At 39.4% G+C, this 17,967-nt stretch overlaps 3 protein-coding genes across 20 annotated transcripts in view; 1 reads left to right on the top strand and 2 right to left on the bottom strand.

The window, feature by feature from the left end:
* Positions 1-8,807, bottom strand: part of HELQ (helicase, POLQ like) — a 48,134-nt gene extending 39,327 nt beyond the window's left edge. For 5 of the 16 annotated variants that reach the window (XR_001444775.3, XR_001444774.3, XM_015138384.3 and 2 more), the window contains exons 1-4: positions 8,355-8,807; positions 6,300-7,014; positions 2,252-2,430; positions 237-437 (exon numbers count right to left, since the gene is read on the bottom strand). Coding sequence is in view for 7 of the 16 variants with exons in the window: in XM_001104832.5 (XP_001104832.3) it covers positions 237-437; positions 2,252-2,430; positions 6,300-7,014; positions 8,355-8,651 (1,392 nt within the window). In the remaining 9 variants the exon portion in view is untranslated. The remainder of the gene's footprint in view (positions 1-236; positions 438-2,251; positions 2,431-6,299; positions 7,015-8,354) is intronic. The other 11 variants (XR_013417852.1, XR_013417851.1, XM_078003410.1 and 8 more) reach the window with 3 other exon arrangements.
* Positions 8,808-8,994: 187 nt separating this feature from the next.
* MRPS18C (mitochondrial ribosomal protein S18C) lies at positions 8,995-14,211 on the top strand. The gene is given in 6 exon segments (NM_001266126.1): positions 8,995-9,141; positions 9,877-9,932; positions 11,306-11,389; positions 12,718-12,775; positions 13,962-14,021; positions 14,110-14,211. Coding segments are annotated over 6 exon segments (435 nt in total). The 5' UTR covers positions 8,995-9,041; the 3' UTR covers positions 14,187-14,211.
* Positions 13,928-17,967, bottom strand: part of ABRAXAS1 (abraxas 1, BRCA1 A complex subunit) — a 24,485-nt gene continuing 20,445 nt past the window's right edge. For all 3 annotated transcript variants that reach the window (XM_078003412.1, XM_015138386.3, XM_028848454.2), the window contains 2 exons: positions 16,740-16,854; positions 13,928-16,159 (listed from right to left, as the gene is read on the bottom strand). In XM_078003412.1, the coding sequence (XP_077859538.1) occupies positions 15,726-16,159; positions 16,740-16,854 (549 nt within the window). In that variant the 3' untranslated portion in view covers positions 13,928-15,725. The remainder of the gene's footprint in view (positions 16,160-16,739; positions 16,855-17,967) is intronic.

The following is a 17,967-nucleotide window of genomic DNA, read 5'->3' as shown; positions in this document are numbered from 1 at the left end:
CCCGGCCTATAAAATTTTATACTACACATATACGTGTTCACACTTTAAGAAACACTTGACACAAAACCAAATTTAAGATTATCAAGCATAGAATGTCTTCACCTATATCGTCTATATGTTAAAATAAATTTATTTTTATAGAGGTTCTAAGGTACTAAGCAGATCCACACAATAACCAGAATAATAAATATTTAGTATAAAAAAAATGTTGACAAATTACAAAAGTATTAACCAACCTCGTCTACAACAACCAGACCCAGACTGTCAATTCTTCCAGTTTCAATCAACGAGTTCACCAAGCTATGTCCTTTTTCAATAGTGGCAATATATAGTGATTTCTTTTCCCTTCTTTTAGTTGGAGGAAATCTTCCTTTGCTTCCAGCATATTCTTCAACAAAGAAACCGAGTTCTACACCAAAACTTGACAAACCTGAAATCTAGAATATTAGTTACAATAAAGAAAAACAGGCCAGGCATTGTGGCCAATGCCTGTAATCCCAGTGCCTTGGGAGGCTGAGGCAGGAAGATCAGTTGAGCCCAGGAGGGTGAGACCAGCCTGGGCAACACAGTGAGACCTCATCTCTATAAAAAATAAAAAATTAGCTGGCCGTTGTGGCGCAGGCCTGTAGTCTCAGCTACTCGGGAAGCTGAGGTGGGAGGATTCCTTGAGCCCAAGGAATTGAGGCTGCAGTAAGCCTTGGTCATGCCACTGCACTCCAGCCTGGGCGACAGAGCAAGACCCTGACTCAAAAATAAATAAATAAATAAATAAATAAATAAATAAAACCAAAAAACACATATAAAAACTCCATTAGATGTTCATGGGGTTCAAAAAAGCTTGTAGTGTTTAATACCCATCAAGTAGTGTTTAATACCCATCAACAGGAACAAGGTCACAGGTAACACATACATAAGAAATGATGTAATGTCTTGATCTTTGCAAAACAAATGCAACTTCTAAAATACACGTGAAAATAAATTTCAACTGTCTCCTTTGATGTCAAAAAGCATCAGGGGCATGGTGGCTCATGCCTGTAATCTCAGCATTTTAGGAGGCTGAGGCAGGTGGATCACTTGAGGTCAGGCGTTTTAGATCAGCCTGGCTAACATGGTGAGACACCATCTCTACTAAAAATACAAAAATTAGCCGGGTGTGGTGGCGTGTGCCTGCGATTCTGGCTACTGGGTGGGGGGTGGGGCATGAGAATTGCTTGAGCCTGGGAGGCAGAGGTTGCAGTGAGCTGAGATCACGCCATTGTACTCCAGCCTGGGCGACAGAGCAAGACTCTGTCAAAAAAAAAAAAAAAAGGATCAGAATAACTCATTTTAATAATAGTTTCTGCTTGAAAAAGCAAGGTAAGGCCAGGCACAGTGGCTCACACCTGTAATGCCAGCACTTTGGGAGGCCAGAGTGGGAGGATCAATTCAGGTCAGAAGTTCGAGACCAGCCCATCCAACATGATGAAACCCCATCTCTACTAAAAATACAAAAAGTAGCCCGGTGCGGTGGCGCACGTCTGCAATCCCAGCTACTTGGGAGGCTGAGGCAGGAGAATCACTTGAACCCAAGAGGCAGAGGTTACAGTGAGCAGAGATTGTGCCACTGTACTCCGGCCTGGGCAACAGAGGGAGACTCCATCTCAAAAAAGAAAAAGCAGGGTAAATAGTAACAGAACATTTAAGATGATGTTTAATCCAATAGTTCAGAAAATGTAAAACTTTCAGCAACAGGTAATTAGTATTTGAAGAGATTTTAAGTAGTGTATACTACTTTTATATATCCTAAAAATATTAATTCTCCATCAAGAGATACTTCTCACCGGGCGCAGTGGCTCATGCCTGTAATCCTAGCACTTTGGGAGGCTGAGGTGGGCAGATCACTGGAGATGAGGAGTTTGAGACCAGCCTGGCCAACATGGTGAAACCCCATCTGTACTAAAAATACAAAAATTAGCTGGGCACGGTGGCACAGGCCTGTAATCCCAGCTACTCGGGAGGCTGAGGCAGGAGAATTGCTTGAACCTGGGAGGCAGAGGTTGCAATGAGCCAAGATCGTGCCACTGCACTCCAGCCTGGGTGACACAGCAAGACTCCATTTCAAAAAATAAATAAATAAATAAAATTTTTTAAAAAGAGGTACTTCCCAACAATACAAAGTTACTACATTTAGGCTAGTTTTCAGATCTTAATGTCAAAGTATTAGCAAATAACATGTTTTAAAACACACACGCGCGTGCACACACACACACACCTTTTCTTGGACAATTGCCACATATGGAAGAATCATTAAAACATCTTTCCGACAGCAAAGCAGTTCTTGTAGCATTAAAATCTCAGCCACGAGGGTTTTTCCACCACTTGTTGGCAATGAATATATTAAATTTTTTCTTTCTTGCACAGAATTCAATGTTAAACAAGTATGTTGCCATTCTGTGGAATTAAAAAAAAAAAAAGGCATTATTTTCTCCTTCCAAACTTTGAAACTCAAAAGTTTTCTAAGAAAAAAATCAAATCCCTTCCTGTGGGGCAATCTTCTCATAAAGATAAATGTAATTATAACCAATGGCACATGTCAAAAATCCCAAATGTGCAAGTAGTACAGCCAGTGAACCTAGTTCAGGCCTAGGCAACAAGGTAGGCAACCAGTCCATTTATTCACCAGCTGCAGACGTGGGTCCAATATTACAGCAGGGCAGGTAGCAGCCTCGTGGACAAGGAGTGCCATCTGGGATATCAGAGGAACAAACGGACAGTACAAGGACCTATGTGAATTCTAATGTCTTCCTCTTATGTTCTGCAAGGAGATTATGTAAGCTTCCCTTCCTCATTCAGCCAAAAGCCACCTCAGAGAAGTAGGGGGAGGAGGGAAACAAACCTATCAGGTTTTACACAAACCAATAAAAACTTTAGCTCTCATGGAGACCTGAATTTTGAATGGGTCCAAACCATTTTAAATGGTTAAGACTGTTTAAACCACAAAAGACTAGAATTATTAACTGGCACGTCTAGGATTCCCACAACTAGGCAAGGCAGGATTCATGAAAATAGATCAGATCCAAGATATTATGTAAAAACTAGTATTAATTACTCTGTACGATAATTTGACAATAAAAATCATCAAAAGTCTTTTAAAATATGCTTCAGTGTTTTATCACTAGAAAAATGAGCAAAAAATTTAAGACATCTCATAGCAGATGGCAAATGGCCAATAAATAGATGGTCAATAAGCAGCAGAAATGCAAATGGCCAATAAATACATGAGAAGATGCTCAACTGTTCTCTACTGGGTTGGCAAAATTAATTTTTAAAATAAAAAACAAATAACTACCAAAAAAGAAAAAGCCTCACACATGTAAAATCCAGAGCTGACTAACGTGGGGGAAAACAGCCATTCTCATGTATGGTTGTGAGAACATAAACTGCTAGAATCCTTGTGGAAAGTAACCTCGTATAAAAAATAGAACTGCACATTGCCTTTGATCTGGCAGTATTACTTTTGGGATTCTACATCTACAGAACGGAAGCCAAAGCATATAAAGATTATTTGCAGGATGTTCACACAGCATTGTTGGTAGGTGACAAAGTGCCATGGTGGCGGGGGTAAAGGCTGAATAAATTATTGTATAATCATCCAATGTGATTCCCTGCAGTTTAAAAATGAATAGTAGATGGATCTATGTATGTTCAATATACAGGTAAGTATATATATATATAAAAAAAAGCAGATCATTGGCCCGGAGTGGTGGATCACGTCTGTAATTCCAGCACTTTGGGAGCCAAAGGCAGGAGGATCACTTGCAACTAGGATTTCAAGATGAGCCCATCTCTATCAAAAAAAAAAAAAAAAAAAAGAAAGTTATATCTGAAAGACAGTTAAAAGTGACTTTAACTTACTGTGCTTTTGGGTGATTCCCAAATACTACAAGTGACTGTGAATATGTTTTCTTCAAAAATATTTCAAAAATACTTAAATTTAATATTGAATAAATATTGAAAAATACTTCAGATTGGTATCACCCTAATTATCAAATTAGATGTTTATGCCAAAATATAATGTAACCATAGCCACATTTTATCCAATTCAGATTTTTAAGTATAACATGACAAAATAATATTTATGAATATAATCTTCACATCAAAAAAATAAACTAGCCAAGTACAATGGCTCATATCATAATTCCAACCCTTTGGGAGGCTGAGAGGAGTTCAGGGCCAGCCTAGGCAACAAAATGATACCCTATCTCTACAAAATACAAAAAAATTAGCCGGCTAGGGTGGCACATGCCTATAGTCCCCACAACTTGGGAGGCTGAAGTGGGAGGATTGCTTGAGCCTGGGAGGTTGACGCTGTAGTGAGCCATGATCATAGACTGCGAGGCCGTACTCCTAGAGGTTCTGATGCAGTAGGTCTGGGGAAGTGTCTGAGAACACGCGCTTCAACAAATTTCCAGGTGACGTTGATGCTGCAGTCCAGGAACCACACTTGAGAACCACTGCTTTAGCTTAATAAAAAGTAGCACATGTATTTATGCTTTAATCTGTCATGTTATTAAGCCAGATTTAAAGATAAAAAGATTTTAAAAGTTGTTATTTACTGAAGTTCTTACTTAGAAGCTACCAATATAATTTCTGACAATCATTACCAGCATCTAATTTGGCATGTCCTTAACACAGCCTCTAACTTGCAAAAAAATTTATCCCTTTTTATAGACAAGGAACTAGGCCCAGAGTGCTAAAGTTGCATTGTTAAGTGACAACCCCCAGCAGCTAAGAACCTACCAGAGTGTACCAGGCACAGTGCTAGTTAAGAAAAAGGTAAGTTAGATAGAGCCCTGTCCTCAGGGTGTTCATTCTGGCAGACTAAACAAAAAGCAAGGTGCTAGGAGAAAAGCAGAGAGAAGAAAGTTAACATCTACTTCCAGGGTAATACACACCATTAGCTCTTAAACCATGAACCTCACAATTTAGATTTTTGTAGAGTCTTTTATCAGACTTTGTTTCCTGTAGCTCTGCTCCAACCTGACTGTCTTCTCCCTAAGAACCCAAGTTTTCATATCATTCATAAGATCCTAACAGGAGTTCCATAAAACTCATGAAGTGGAAGGCTGATGGGCTGACTTTCCAGTATGGCAGCAACTGTCCCTTATTTGTCTAAAATGACATGTTTCTGAAATATATGCAAGGACCCTGGATTTTTTAAAAACAAGATACCTTCTTAATATTACTGTTTCTTTGCACTTAAAACAAGCCTGTCCAACCCACAGCCCTCATGAGGCCCAGAATGGCTTTGAATGTGGCCCAACTCAAATTTGTAAACTTTTGTAAAACATTATGAGATTTTATTTTTCCAATTTTTTTTCTTAGCTCATCAGCTATCGTTAGTGTATTTTACTGTGGCTCAAGACAATACTTTTTCCAATGTGGCCCAAGGAAGCCAAAAGATTGGACATCGCTGACTTAAAACTTAATTGCAGCTGTCTTTAACGATGTCTAGTTTTGGGAGAGGCAGCACAAGGCAGAGCATCTGGGTGGTGGTGGGGTTGTGCCCGTGGAGAGAGGTGGCTGCGGCTGCTGGTGAGGGGGGAATGATGTTTGGTTTAATCAACAGTATTACTAATATGGATTTCTTTCACTCAAGACATGTGAGTATCCAAGACATACTGCAACAGCTAAGTTTTGGTAGAGAAGACAGAGCCAGCCAAGGAAATACAAGCTAAGAAAACTGAGGATCTACTAGACAATCAGAGTCAAAAAACAGGAGTGGTTGTAAGGACATCCAGAAACAATTTCACGAAGGGTGTAGTCAACAGCGTCAGGTAAGTTATTGAGAAGTCAGGTAAGGTAAACATTAAAAGTAACACGTCTTAGTCATCAGATCTTAAGTGAGAGCACAGAACCCAGAATTAGAGTGGGGTAATTTACTAAAGTTCTTACTTAGAAGCTACCAACATAATTATTGGAAATCATTACCAACATCTAATTTGGCATGTCTTTGAACCAGAATCTAACTTGCCTAACAATTTATTATCCCTTTCTTATAGATGAGGAATTAGAGGAATTATGTGAGGTAAGGAAACAGACAGAAAGGATAACTGGTTTGATAAATGTGACTGTGAGGGAAGGAAAGAGGTTCAGTGGTAGCAGGATAGGTAGGAATGGAAGGGGTTGAGAGATGACTAGTATTTTGTTTTCAAAATGAGAACTAGTATGGACCATGAAAGCATTCGCTTCTATTGACTTGCACCAATATTATGGTAATAATAGGAAAAAAAATTTTTTATTCCAGCAAAAAGCATTACCATATAATTTTTCAATTCCCTTGAACTGGGCATAAAGGTCTCTCACTTTGCTGGGTAATGAATAAAAAGGACCAAGGTCATTTGATGATGACTCAATTGTTTTCTTAGCAACATTAATTTCCTCAGATAGGAGAGTGTCTTTGAGCTGTTTACTTCTAGAAAATACTGGTGTCTGGGCCTTGGCATTTCCAGTCATGGCACTTTTTAGATGATCTTTAATACTTTTTCTCCTGTTCATATCTGAACTAATTCTGACTTTGGAAGAGGCCTCATCATTTTGCTGGGGTTGCTCTATGCAATTATGGGGCAGTTCCTCATTCACAGTGTTGTGAGAGGATGACTTCCAATCCCTTTCTTTCATAGAACAATTGCCCAAATCATTTGAAGACTTCTGTAAATTTTCAAAGTATATGGCCTGTGAGGTAGGTACATCATACAAAAGATCAGCTCCAGGTTCAACAGTGACACCTTCATATCCACTCTGGTTCTCTGTGTGCTTATCAGTTTGTAATTCAGTAAGGTTGCCTATGGTAGTAATGCTGAGTTTGTTTTTGATACTTTCTGAGTAAAGATTTTCAGTGGCAAAATCTGTAGCATGTTTCTTATGTTCAGGAAGTTGCATATATTTTTGTTCCAGGTCGTCAACTTGAGCTATAAAGGAGTTTTCAGTAAAGCTATCATAGTCACCAAACATGTCCTCTTCACTGTCATTATGCTGCAAAGAGAACAAACACGCTTATGGTCAATTCCAGTTTCATTAAGAATAAAAGCTTCACCAGCCTGGCCAACATGGTCAAACCCAGTCTCTACAGAAAATATAAAAATTAGCTGGGCACACTGGCACTCTCCAGTAGCCCCAGCTACTTGGAGGCTGAGGCTGAGAATTGCTGGGAAGCAGAGGTTGCGGTGAGCCGAGATCGTGCCACTGCACTCCAGCCTGGGCAACAGAGTGGGACTCTGTCTCAAAAACAACAACAACAACAACAACAAAAACCCAAAAAACACTTCAGCCTAGGGCTGTACCAAGTATATAATTATATGGTCACATATGGATCATAGACCTATATGTAAATAGATATCATCACCAATTTACAGCTGAAGAAATGGAGGCCCAAAGAGGTTAAATTACTTGGCTAAACAGCGGGTTTAGGAGTGTTACGATGATACTGAGATTCTAATTTTTGAGACAAGGTCTGGCTCTGTCACCCAGGCTGGAGTGCAGTGGCTGCAGCCACTTTTTTCTTTTTTCTTTTTTTCTTTCTTTTTTTTTTTTTTTTTTTTTTTTTAATAGAGACTGGGTCTCTGTTGCCTAGGCTGGTTTTGAACTCGAACTTCTGGGCTTAAGTGATCCTCCCATCTCGGCCTCCTAAAGCACTGGGATTATAGGCATGAGACACCGCACTTGGCCAGATTCTAATTGTTAAAGCTATACTAAAACAGCAGGAAGACTGGCAGACGTCTACTGAAATGTCAGTGCATTCGAAGTTTCTGATAACTGCAGCGCTTCCCTCTCAGACTACAATCTACAGAGACTGGCCTGTAACAGAAACATGGTTGTACCCCTAGACACTCCAAGGAGTTCCTAGGAATTTGGAATTGAGACTGATAATCTGAATACTGACTTGGAGTGGTCTACTACACATTAGAAAAACAAACCTGGAGGCAGCAATATAGTAAAGTGATTACGACAACAGGATTTGGAGCAAGAACTGTAGTATCTCAACTTTTCAGGGCCTGATTACTGTTGTAAAATCTAGACAATGTAACTAGTTTAACATAATGGGTCTTCAATAAACAGCAGATTTTATTTGTACAGTAGGAGCTGCAGTTATTTGGAAGCCTAGATTTGTGTTTCCGTCAGCCACTTATTTGCTGCGTGTACAACTTTTATGTCTCGGGGTTTACATTTCATATTTATATAGAGGCAATCAATACCTCCTAAGTGCCGATTAACAGTGGTAAAGAAAAGTAAACGAAGGCGATAAAACTGGTCAACTCTTTGCATCTGGGAAGGATGCCAAAAGTTTGCAGTTTCAAGTTCCAAGCCCTTCGTACCTGGTCTCCCACCCCTCTGTCAGTGGGCATGCGACGTAGGAGGTCCGGGTTTGTATCACCACCTCCAAGGACGAGACATTCGGGGGAATCTGAGAGTAGAAGGGGCTGTACCTCGACCGGCAGTACGCCCGCGGTTTTCCGCCGCCTGTTCTCAGCCACCATTTCCTCCTCCTCTTTCCCCTCATCTCCGGGCTCGAGCTCGGCCGCGGTGGGAGCGACAAAAATGCACCCCAGGCTTGGACGGTTCCTTTTGGGGAGAGACACCCGCCGGCGGATGCGGGAACCACCTTCATCCATGGCAAGGATCCAGGGCCCTATTCAGACGTCGTTCTCAGTGACCCAGAAGCTAAGCCCAAATGGAAAGGAGAGTGGGAGGCCAGCGCCCGCTTCTACATCCACCTTGGGAAAAGACCCCAAGTTAGTGCTCTGGGCTCGCGGACCGGAAGCAAGCATAAACTTCTACGTTCTCCTTCTCCAATCATAAGCCTCACGTGACCTGCAGCGTAGCGAGGGCTAGAACAGAAAGGTGCTGCGCATGCGTATTGAAAAACCTCACCTACTCTCGCGGGTCCTCAGCGTTCTCCTGCGGAACCTTTGAACCGCGTACTCGAGTCCACAGCGGAAAAGCAGAGGAAGGGGCCTTTCGGAACGATTCGGAGCGAAAGGAAGTGGAACAAACGCGGAACCATGGCAGCTATGGTTGCTGTTTGCGGTGGTCTAGGGAGGAAGAAGTTGACACGCCTGGTAACGGCTGCTGTCAGCCTTACACATCTCGGGACTCAAACGGGTAAAGTCTCCATATTCTATGCTCCGTTGTAGCGTTGCAGGCATTAACCTTAGTCCTAATGGTTGGTGGAGTCGTCCCTGTTAGCAAAACGACTCTAGTTTCTAGGCAATTTTCTCCAAGATGGTTGGGAATCTGTAATCGCCTTTGACTGTTTTAGAGTCGTCTAATCCACTCCTTTCTTTAAACGTATGAGGAAGCTAGAGTGGTTCTTAATTAAAAAGCAGAGACTTTCCTAAGATCTCCGGATAATCTTAGTGAGGAAGGGGCATTTCCAGAGTCGCCCAGTAGCAAATTCCAGTTGTCTAAGGTCCCCAAACAGAACAAAATTGTGTAATTTTTGCCATTTTATCTTCTCTGTGTTTCTCTATAAATTCTCTCTGGGACGGGTCTGTTACTCATTTTCTTTTTGTATGATAGTGCCTGTTGCTTCTCCTGTAAGAATTTGCATTAAGAATTTTCTCTAACCATGCGAATGAAGGGAAAATCAATGTCAGAAAGAGAGCAGGTATGGGTGGGAAAATACGTGCTTTTGCCCCAAAGCCCTGGAAAGCACACCCATGTTGAGTCTTACTCTGTCCCAAATATAAAGGTTTTTAACCAGTCATTCTGAATATAATGAATACAAAACCTTTAATATCGTGTCCCTTAGTTCATCCTGTCTCCATAAAAACAAAAATATTTAGCTATTCAGCTATGAAAAATAAATAGTTAATTGCTGTTTCTGTTTAATCACAGTGCTTTGGAGAAGAGGTTGTTCACAATATAAACAGGTATCCAGCAACGAGGACCTGGTAAGAATTTTTTTTTTCTATTAGTAAGGCATTTGCAAATATGACCAAATGTTTTTTTCTTTTTAAAACGAGAACTGGTATTAGACTCTAACATCTTTTATTTTAGCTACTTGAATAGAGTTCTGCTGTAGGACAAAACAATTAGATAATTACTCTGAGTTCAGAAATGATGATGAATTGATTGTAGTCAGTTGAGTTTGGAACTAGGGGAATTCCTAGATTAGAAGCAAAGCTGCTATAATACCATATTTTTCTTCCTAGATCTTAAATTTAAGGATATGTGATTTGGGAATCGGTTTCTTTACATAGCCCTTTATAAGCAAATGATTTGGGAATTTTAAAAGGTAGTTTGGGTGAGTAGAATTTTAGATAACTGAAAAGAGACTGTACAAAGCTTAGCTATAGGTTGGCTATAGTATTAGCATGGACTTGAAAGCACAGGTTCTTACTACATGCAAAGGTACTTTGACACTAATCAGACCATACAAAGCACTTGGCACAGAGCTGAATAGTAGTCACGTGAGCTGAATGTAAATTGGAAAGTTTGAAGAATTGGAAAAAACAAAAGAACTTGTCTAGTTTCTCTGAGCATCTGTCTTGGTAATCTAATCCATGCACCATACTTTAAGAAAGTAAAGGGACATTATTCCTTTTTTAGTTCATAAATCCCACTTTGTCTCTAATCAAAGTTATGGACCCTCTCCACAGAAAAAGGCACAAAGTTCCATTCATTTGAAGTTTTGCATACGATTACAGGGAGTCATGGGCTTCAGAGCCATTTCTAGATTAAGAACCTCTATCCTGGAGACAGCCATACTGACAGTAGGAGGGAGGCACTGTGGCAGAAGCATTAGGGCAGTGGTGGTAACAGAAAAGCCAGAAAGGCTAATGCAAACTTATATAGTAGCCTGGGGTGATAAAGTCAAAACAACCTTTTATTACAGTAAGTCATGGGCCATTATGTATAAAAATAGTGAAAAAATACTTGATAGAGACATGGAGATGGATAAATTAGGGATTGCACTCATTTAAGAATGCCGTATGTTATCTATTGTGTTACAAGTTTTCTTAAATCTAAAAATTTTTTCATTATCTACAATCTGAGCAAAGCATTGCAACAATCACTTTCTTATCAGACATCATTTTTGTTCTGCCGTAAACTCTTTTATTCTACAAAGATTGTACTTTATTCCAGAATCTTCCCATGAGTTCATTTGTAGGCTAAACTGAAACAAAATAAAGTGCTTATATAAAATATGTACACAGTAAGAAAGGTATAACTAATCCTTTGAATGGATTTGAATGTAGAATAGTAACCTTTTAAAATTCAGAATTAACACATCCTATTATCACACTTTCGTTTTTTTCCCTAGCCCATTACAATGGAAAATCCTTATAAAGAACCTCTTAAGAAATGTATCTTGTGTGGAAAGCGTGTAGATTATAAGAATGTACAGGTGAGATCTGGTTTTACTTCACTATATTTTAGGGTTTTTCTTCTGATCTGCTTAAAGAGAATCAAGTCAGTTTATAGCAGGCTTTTGTAGAGGTAACTGTTTTAGCAGCTTCATAATTTCAAATTTGGTTATAATTCTATGTATAAGCATATCTCTGTTTTATTCAAGTAAAAGCACCTTGGCTCTCCCCACTTACTATTATTTCCACTCTGTGTTTTTCACTACACCAAACATCTTAATAGCTCACTGTAATTTTTTTTTTTTTTTGACAGAGTTACAATTCTGTCAAAATTCTCAATTGGAGAGGGTCAGAACTTTGGAAAAAGCTCATATGGTGAAGCTGATCTCTTTACCTCACCACCCATATCACTGATTCACATATTACTTATCTCTTGTCTAACTCTCAGCAAGTTAGAAGTTGCAAATTTGGGGCAAGTGAATAGCGCTACAATTCTGTATGTTGGCCGGGCGCGGTGGCTCACGCCTGTAATTCTAGCACTTTGGGAGACCAAGGCGGGCGGATCACCTGAGGTCAGGATTTTGAGACCAGCCTGGCCAACGTGGTGAAACCCCATCTCTATTAAAAATACAAAATTAGCTGAGTGTGGTGGTGCATGCCTGTAATCCCAGCTACTTGGGAGGCTGAGGCAGGAGAATTGCTTGAACCCAGAAGGCAGAGGTTGCAATGAGCCGAGATCGTGCCATTGCACTCCAGCCTGGGTGACAAGAGCGAAACTGTCAAAAAAAAAAAAAAAAAAAATTCTGTATATTGATAATAGTATAAGGTGATAGCTGCCTTTGAGAGAGAACCAAGAAATTACAGAAACACACGTACTAGGAAGATTATGCAAAGTGCCAAGAATAATGACTGGCACCTAGAAAAGTTCTAAATAAGTATTTAAATAAAACATAAATTATAGCAAATGCCTGGTGTACTTGTACCTCTGGAAAATCTCAGTACCCTCTGATAATTTATCTTAATGATTATTATCAGAGGGTAATGTGATAGCTTGTCATGATAGATGAAGTTTTTTAGTAGCTTGTTTCAAGCAATATTTTAGAAAAGTATCTGTGGAGGTCAAGAAAACAGATTTAACATTGAATGAATATGCTGATTAATCTGCTATTTAATTATATATAGACTTTTGACACACTAGAAAATATTTAAAAGGTAACAGGATGGATAACTATTTTTTCTCATATTTCATGAAATATGTCTGAAATGTAGTAAAGCTTTATATAACTTGAAGGTTGTTTTTTGAAATTTACATATTCAGAAATAAATAACAAATACTTTTTTTTCCCCTCCGAATAAAACTCCAAAACAGCTTTTGTCCCAGTTTGTTTCTCCATTTACTGGATGCATTTATGGAAGGCACATTACAGGTATTTTGTTTTTTATCATGGGAATATATATGTAGATAAGAATTATATCAATGTATTTCTGTCATTTAAGAAAACTGTCAAATTTTCAAATTGTGCTATAAATTACTACTAGATCAGATACTACAGGGACTAGAGCTAGTTACTATGAAAAAGCCTCCTAGGCCAAGGGGATTATTATTTTGCTGTCTTATGCAGAGTTAACTATATAGAAAACTTGGGCTTTACAAAACTGTTGTTGGTGTTTTGGAAGATCCTATAATCATTCCTAGATTGATACTTAAACTTGGTGTCAGCAAACTATGGCCCATAGGTCAAATCCGACCTGCCCCCTTTTTATCTTGATTAGGTTCATCATATACAAATGCCACCTTTTTTTTTTTTTTTTTTTTTTTGAGATGGAATCTCACTCTGTCACCCAGGCTGGAGTGCACTGGCACAATCTCGGCTCACTGCAACCTCTGCCTCCTGGGTTGAAGCGATTCTCATGCCTCAGCCACCCGAGTAGCTGGGATTACAGGAATGCACCACCATGCCTGGCTAATTTTTGTATTTTTAGTAGAGATGGGGTTTCTCCATGTTGGCCAGGCTGGTCTTGAACTCCTGACCTCAGGTGATCTGCCCACCTAGGCCTCCCAAAGTGCTGAGATTACAGGCATGAGCCACTGTGCCCAACCCCACTTGTTTTTGCAGTTTTGTTTACATAGTGCCATATGGTTGTTTTCGAGCTACAACAGCAGAGTTGAGTGGTGGTGATGGAGACTGTATGGCCCAGAAATCCTAGAATATTATTATTCTAGCACTTGACAAAAATGATTTACCAACCCTTGACTTAAAAACTTGTTGAGGCTGGGTGTGGTGGTTCACGCCTGTAATCCCAGCACTTTGGGAGGCTGAGGTGGGCGGATCACCTGAGGTGAGGAGTTCAGGACTAGCCTGGCCAATATGGTGAAACCCTGTCTCTACTACAAATACAAAAAAATTAGCTGGGTGTGGTGGTGCACACCTGTAATCCCAGTTACTAAGGAGGCTGATTCAAGATAATTGCTTGAGTCTGGGTGGCAGAGGTTACAGTGAGGCGAGAGTGCGCCTCACTGTACTCCAGCGAGACTCTGTCTCAAAAAAAAAAAAAATTGCAAACTTTAAATATTGACATTTTTTATGAATAAGAAAGCTTTTTATTTTACAGGTCTTTGTGGGAAGAAACAGAAAGAAATCACAAAAGCAATTAAGAGAGCTCAAATACTGGGTAAGAAAGAACACCTTAACAACTGAATTGAGCTAGCTGACGTTTTGTTCATTATGTTTTCTCAAGAACTTTAATTATCTCTTTACAGGGTTTATGCCAGTTACATACAAGGATCCTGCATATCTCAAGGACCCTAAAGTTTGTAACATCAGATATCGAGAATAAATTATATCACGTTTCCACCAATAAACTTATTTTACAGTAAGTGGTTGTATGATGCCAATATTGACTCAAACCAAACTTTGGATAGAAAAGTGTTTGAGGAGTGAGGTAAAGAATGACACTTCCAGCTGGGCGCGGTGGCTCAAGCCTGTAATCCCAGCACTTTGGGAGGCTGAGACGGGTGGATCACAAGGTCAGGAGATCGAGACCATCCTGGCTAACACGGTGAAACCCCGTCTCTACTAAAAAATACAAAAAACTAGCCGGGCGAGGTGGCGGGCGCCTATGGTCCCAGCTACTCCAGAGGCTGAGGCAGGAGAATGGCGTAAACCCGGGAGGCGGAGCTTGCAGTGAGCTGAGATCCAGCCACTGCACTCCAGCCTGGGCGACAGAGCCAGACTCAGTCTCAAAAAAAAAAAAAAAAAAAAAAAAAAAAGACACTTCCCTTCATACCAATGTCCATTAAGCAGATTGCTTATTTAAAATGTTAACACTCATCACATTTTACATATGTTGAATAAAAGTGGTTCTGTGTGATTTTCATTTATATCTGATTCCCAAATAGCTCATACAATAATCCATTCAATTGAATGGAATTAAAACTGCTCAGAATGATTTTCCAACTAGCAAATGTAAGTATGCCTGGTTAAGGTATCTTCCCTTTGTAGAAATGTTACATTGGGATGGATAGTGGTGTTGTCACAGGAGGACAAAATATTCCTAGACAAGTCTATCCTCAAACCAGTAGTGTCTTTTACATAAAGATGATTTACACCTAATAGACATTGAATATGATAGACATGTATGTATATATGTACCAATTCTGAGTTCCACTGGCCTATCCCAAATACACTTGATTACCAGGCTTGTACTGTATTCAAAATGATGGATTTGCTAAATTTCGTGCAAAGGACTCTAGGGGAGAGATTACTGTTTGTGTTGCATTATAGTTGTGTAATAATTAAGGCTGCCAGATTTAGCAAGTACAAATGTAGGACAAATTTAAATTGTAGATGATGTTTTGCAAATTTATTGCATGGTATCCAGCATTTTATCTGGCAACTCTAGCCATAACGTACTTTTTTCATATAAATTTCCTTCCATATTGTGAAAATAAGGCTATTGTTGATTTTCCAATTTTTTCTTTTTTAATAGAGATGGGTCTCAATACGTTGCCCAGGCTGGTCTCTAACTCCTGGCCTCAATCCTCCTGCCTTGTCTTCCCTAAGTGCTGGGATTACAGGTGTGAGCCACTGTGCCTGGTCTCACTTTTCCAATTCTAAAGAATGTTTCTGTGTAAGCCTTCCCCTCAACAACTTAGTGAAAGGTGAAAAAAAGGTTTGGAAATAAAAGCATCTCATGTTTGAAAAAGCACTCTGTGAAATAAATGCACTAAGACTTATCTGTGTACTACTGCAAACAGGTGAACACAGTAAAAACAAATGAACTTACTGCAAGTAGCTCAACATAGTAAAAACAATAGAAATGTTTGGCTTTACCCATCAGCCAAATAAAAAAAATCTCCTTTTAAGGTTAAAAGGATCAAAATGTAGGAGACCGTGAATATTCACCAAAACCCTTCATCTTCTCAATTTCTTCATCCGTTTCTGGGCTGCTCATTTTGGACGCTTTATCTTGGTTACTACTATCAGTATCTGCTTTAGATCGTTCATCTTGTGTATCTAACAACCGTGATCTCTTGAATTGCCATCTGTCATCTAAGTCTAAGGCTTTATGCTTAATGATTTGTGGTGTACTAGCTGAACTAGCTTCAGGGATGCCAGTGTGTTCTACCATTAAGGTCAGATTGTCTACTACGTCGAGGTGGTGGTTGATGTTACAGCTACTTTTAGAAACATGTCTACTTTTTAAAGACATAACACATGAATGAAGAAATTCAGAATTTGGAAAAAAGGTCCGTAATGCTTGGCAAAGAAAAATATTCTCTTGAGGGTCTTTTTGGATGTTCTTCTCTCCTAAACAAAATAGAGTAACAGTTCAACATACAACATTTCTTCTACAAAGCTTTTATAATTAACTATTGTAAAATTAAGTCAAAAAGATTTTAACAGTTTTATTATCTAAAGTGAGAATAACATACATAATTCTGAATTCTAATTTATATGCCACAGTATTCTAAGACAAAATTAAAGTTGTGTTCTTTCATGTCAGCAATATAGCTACTGTAGTATTATGTTCTTTAAAAGCACAGGAAGGGCCGAGCGTAGTGGCTCACGCCTATAATCCCAGCATTTTGGGAGGCTGAGGCGGGTGGATCACTTGAGGTCAGCAGTTGAAGATCAGCCTGGCCAACATGGTGAAACCCTGTCTCTATTAAAAATACAAAAAAATTAGCTAGGCATGGTGGCAGGCACCTGGAATCCCAGCTTTTTGGGATGCTGAGGCAGAAGAATCGCTTGAACCCAGGAGGCAGAGGTTGCAGTGAGCTGAGATCACACCACTGTACTCCAACCTGGGTGACAGCGACACTCTATCTCAAAAAAATAAAAAATAAAAATTTTTAGCACAGAAAGTAGAGACGTGTTGTTTACTTACGTGCTGCCTGAATCTGTGCTCGTTTCCTTTTCTCAATTTCTCGTTTTAATCTGTTTACATCCTTTACTAGTTTATCTACTGCTTGTTCACTGTCTTCTACCTTTTTGCATATACTCTGCAAAATAAAATAATTTAAGGGCATAGGTTAAGATTTCAACCTCTGTACTAACATAGTCTGGATTCACAAATAATATAAAGTCATTGGTGGTATATAATACCGAAAACTATTTGCCTTTTATATACATTTTATTTTCTGGAGGACCTCAGTAACAAGCACTTGTAGGTTATAAATAAGCCTTATATGTTATAAAATGCGTTTTCAGAGGTAGTAACTTCTCATTTATACAGTTTTTATCATGCCAGTTAATTTCACTGAAAATACACAGAAATAAACTGAAATATGAACTCATGGGCCAGGCTGCAGTGGCTCACGCCTGTAATCCTAACACTTTGGGAGGGTGAGGCGGGCAGACTACCTGAGCTCAGGAGTTTGAGACCAGCCTGGGCAACATGGTGAAACCCCGTCTCTACTAAAAATATAAAAAATTATCCAGGTGTGGTGATGCATGCCTGTAGTCCCAGCTACTCGGGAGGCTGAGGCACGTGAATTGCTTGAGCCCAGGAAGCAGAGGTTGCAGTGAGCCGAAATCACACCACTGTACTCCAGCCTGGGCAATACAGTGAGACCCTGTCTCAAAAAAAAAAAACAAAAAAACTTTGAAACAAAAAATACAGATGCAGAGTTACTGCATACTAACACTAAGAAACTCACAGTAAGTGAAAACAAAGTGACTTTTACTATTATGAAAGGATACTATTGAAGAGTTTTTCCTGTAAGACACACTACTTTTGAAAAGCAGATCAGTTCTGTGTGTCTTTAGTTTTAAAAGTATGAATACCAATAACTTTTGATGCCATAATTCCATTCGGGAATATATCTTAATAACAACAAAAATATAAGATGATGTTTCTTAGTATAACATAAAACAACTGGGGGAGGGGAGAACATTTAAAAAAAAAAACTAATTTCCAATTGTAGGCTAATAGTTGTTTTGCCAGTTTTAGTGGACACTTTTTAGGATGTCTGCCAAGCCTACTTTTTACAAACTTTTTGCCTTGACATAAGAGTTTTGCCAGTTACCCCTGTACCCATCTTTCACCCGAGCTGACCCAAACAGAACCAATTAGATTCTTGCCTGGCAACCTGGAGGTATCACATAGCCAATTG

This window comes from Macaca mulatta, chromosome 5 (genome assembly GCF_049350105.2).
Source record: "Macaca mulatta isolate MMU2019108-1 chromosome 5, T2T-MMU8v2.0, whole genome shotgun sequence".
Classification (NCBI taxonomy): domain Eukaryota; kingdom Metazoa; phylum Chordata; class Mammalia; order Primates; family Cercopithecidae; genus Macaca; species Macaca mulatta.
The sequence above is the reverse complement of the archived record's forward strand: the minus strand, read 5'-3'. Positions and strand labels throughout refer to the sequence as shown.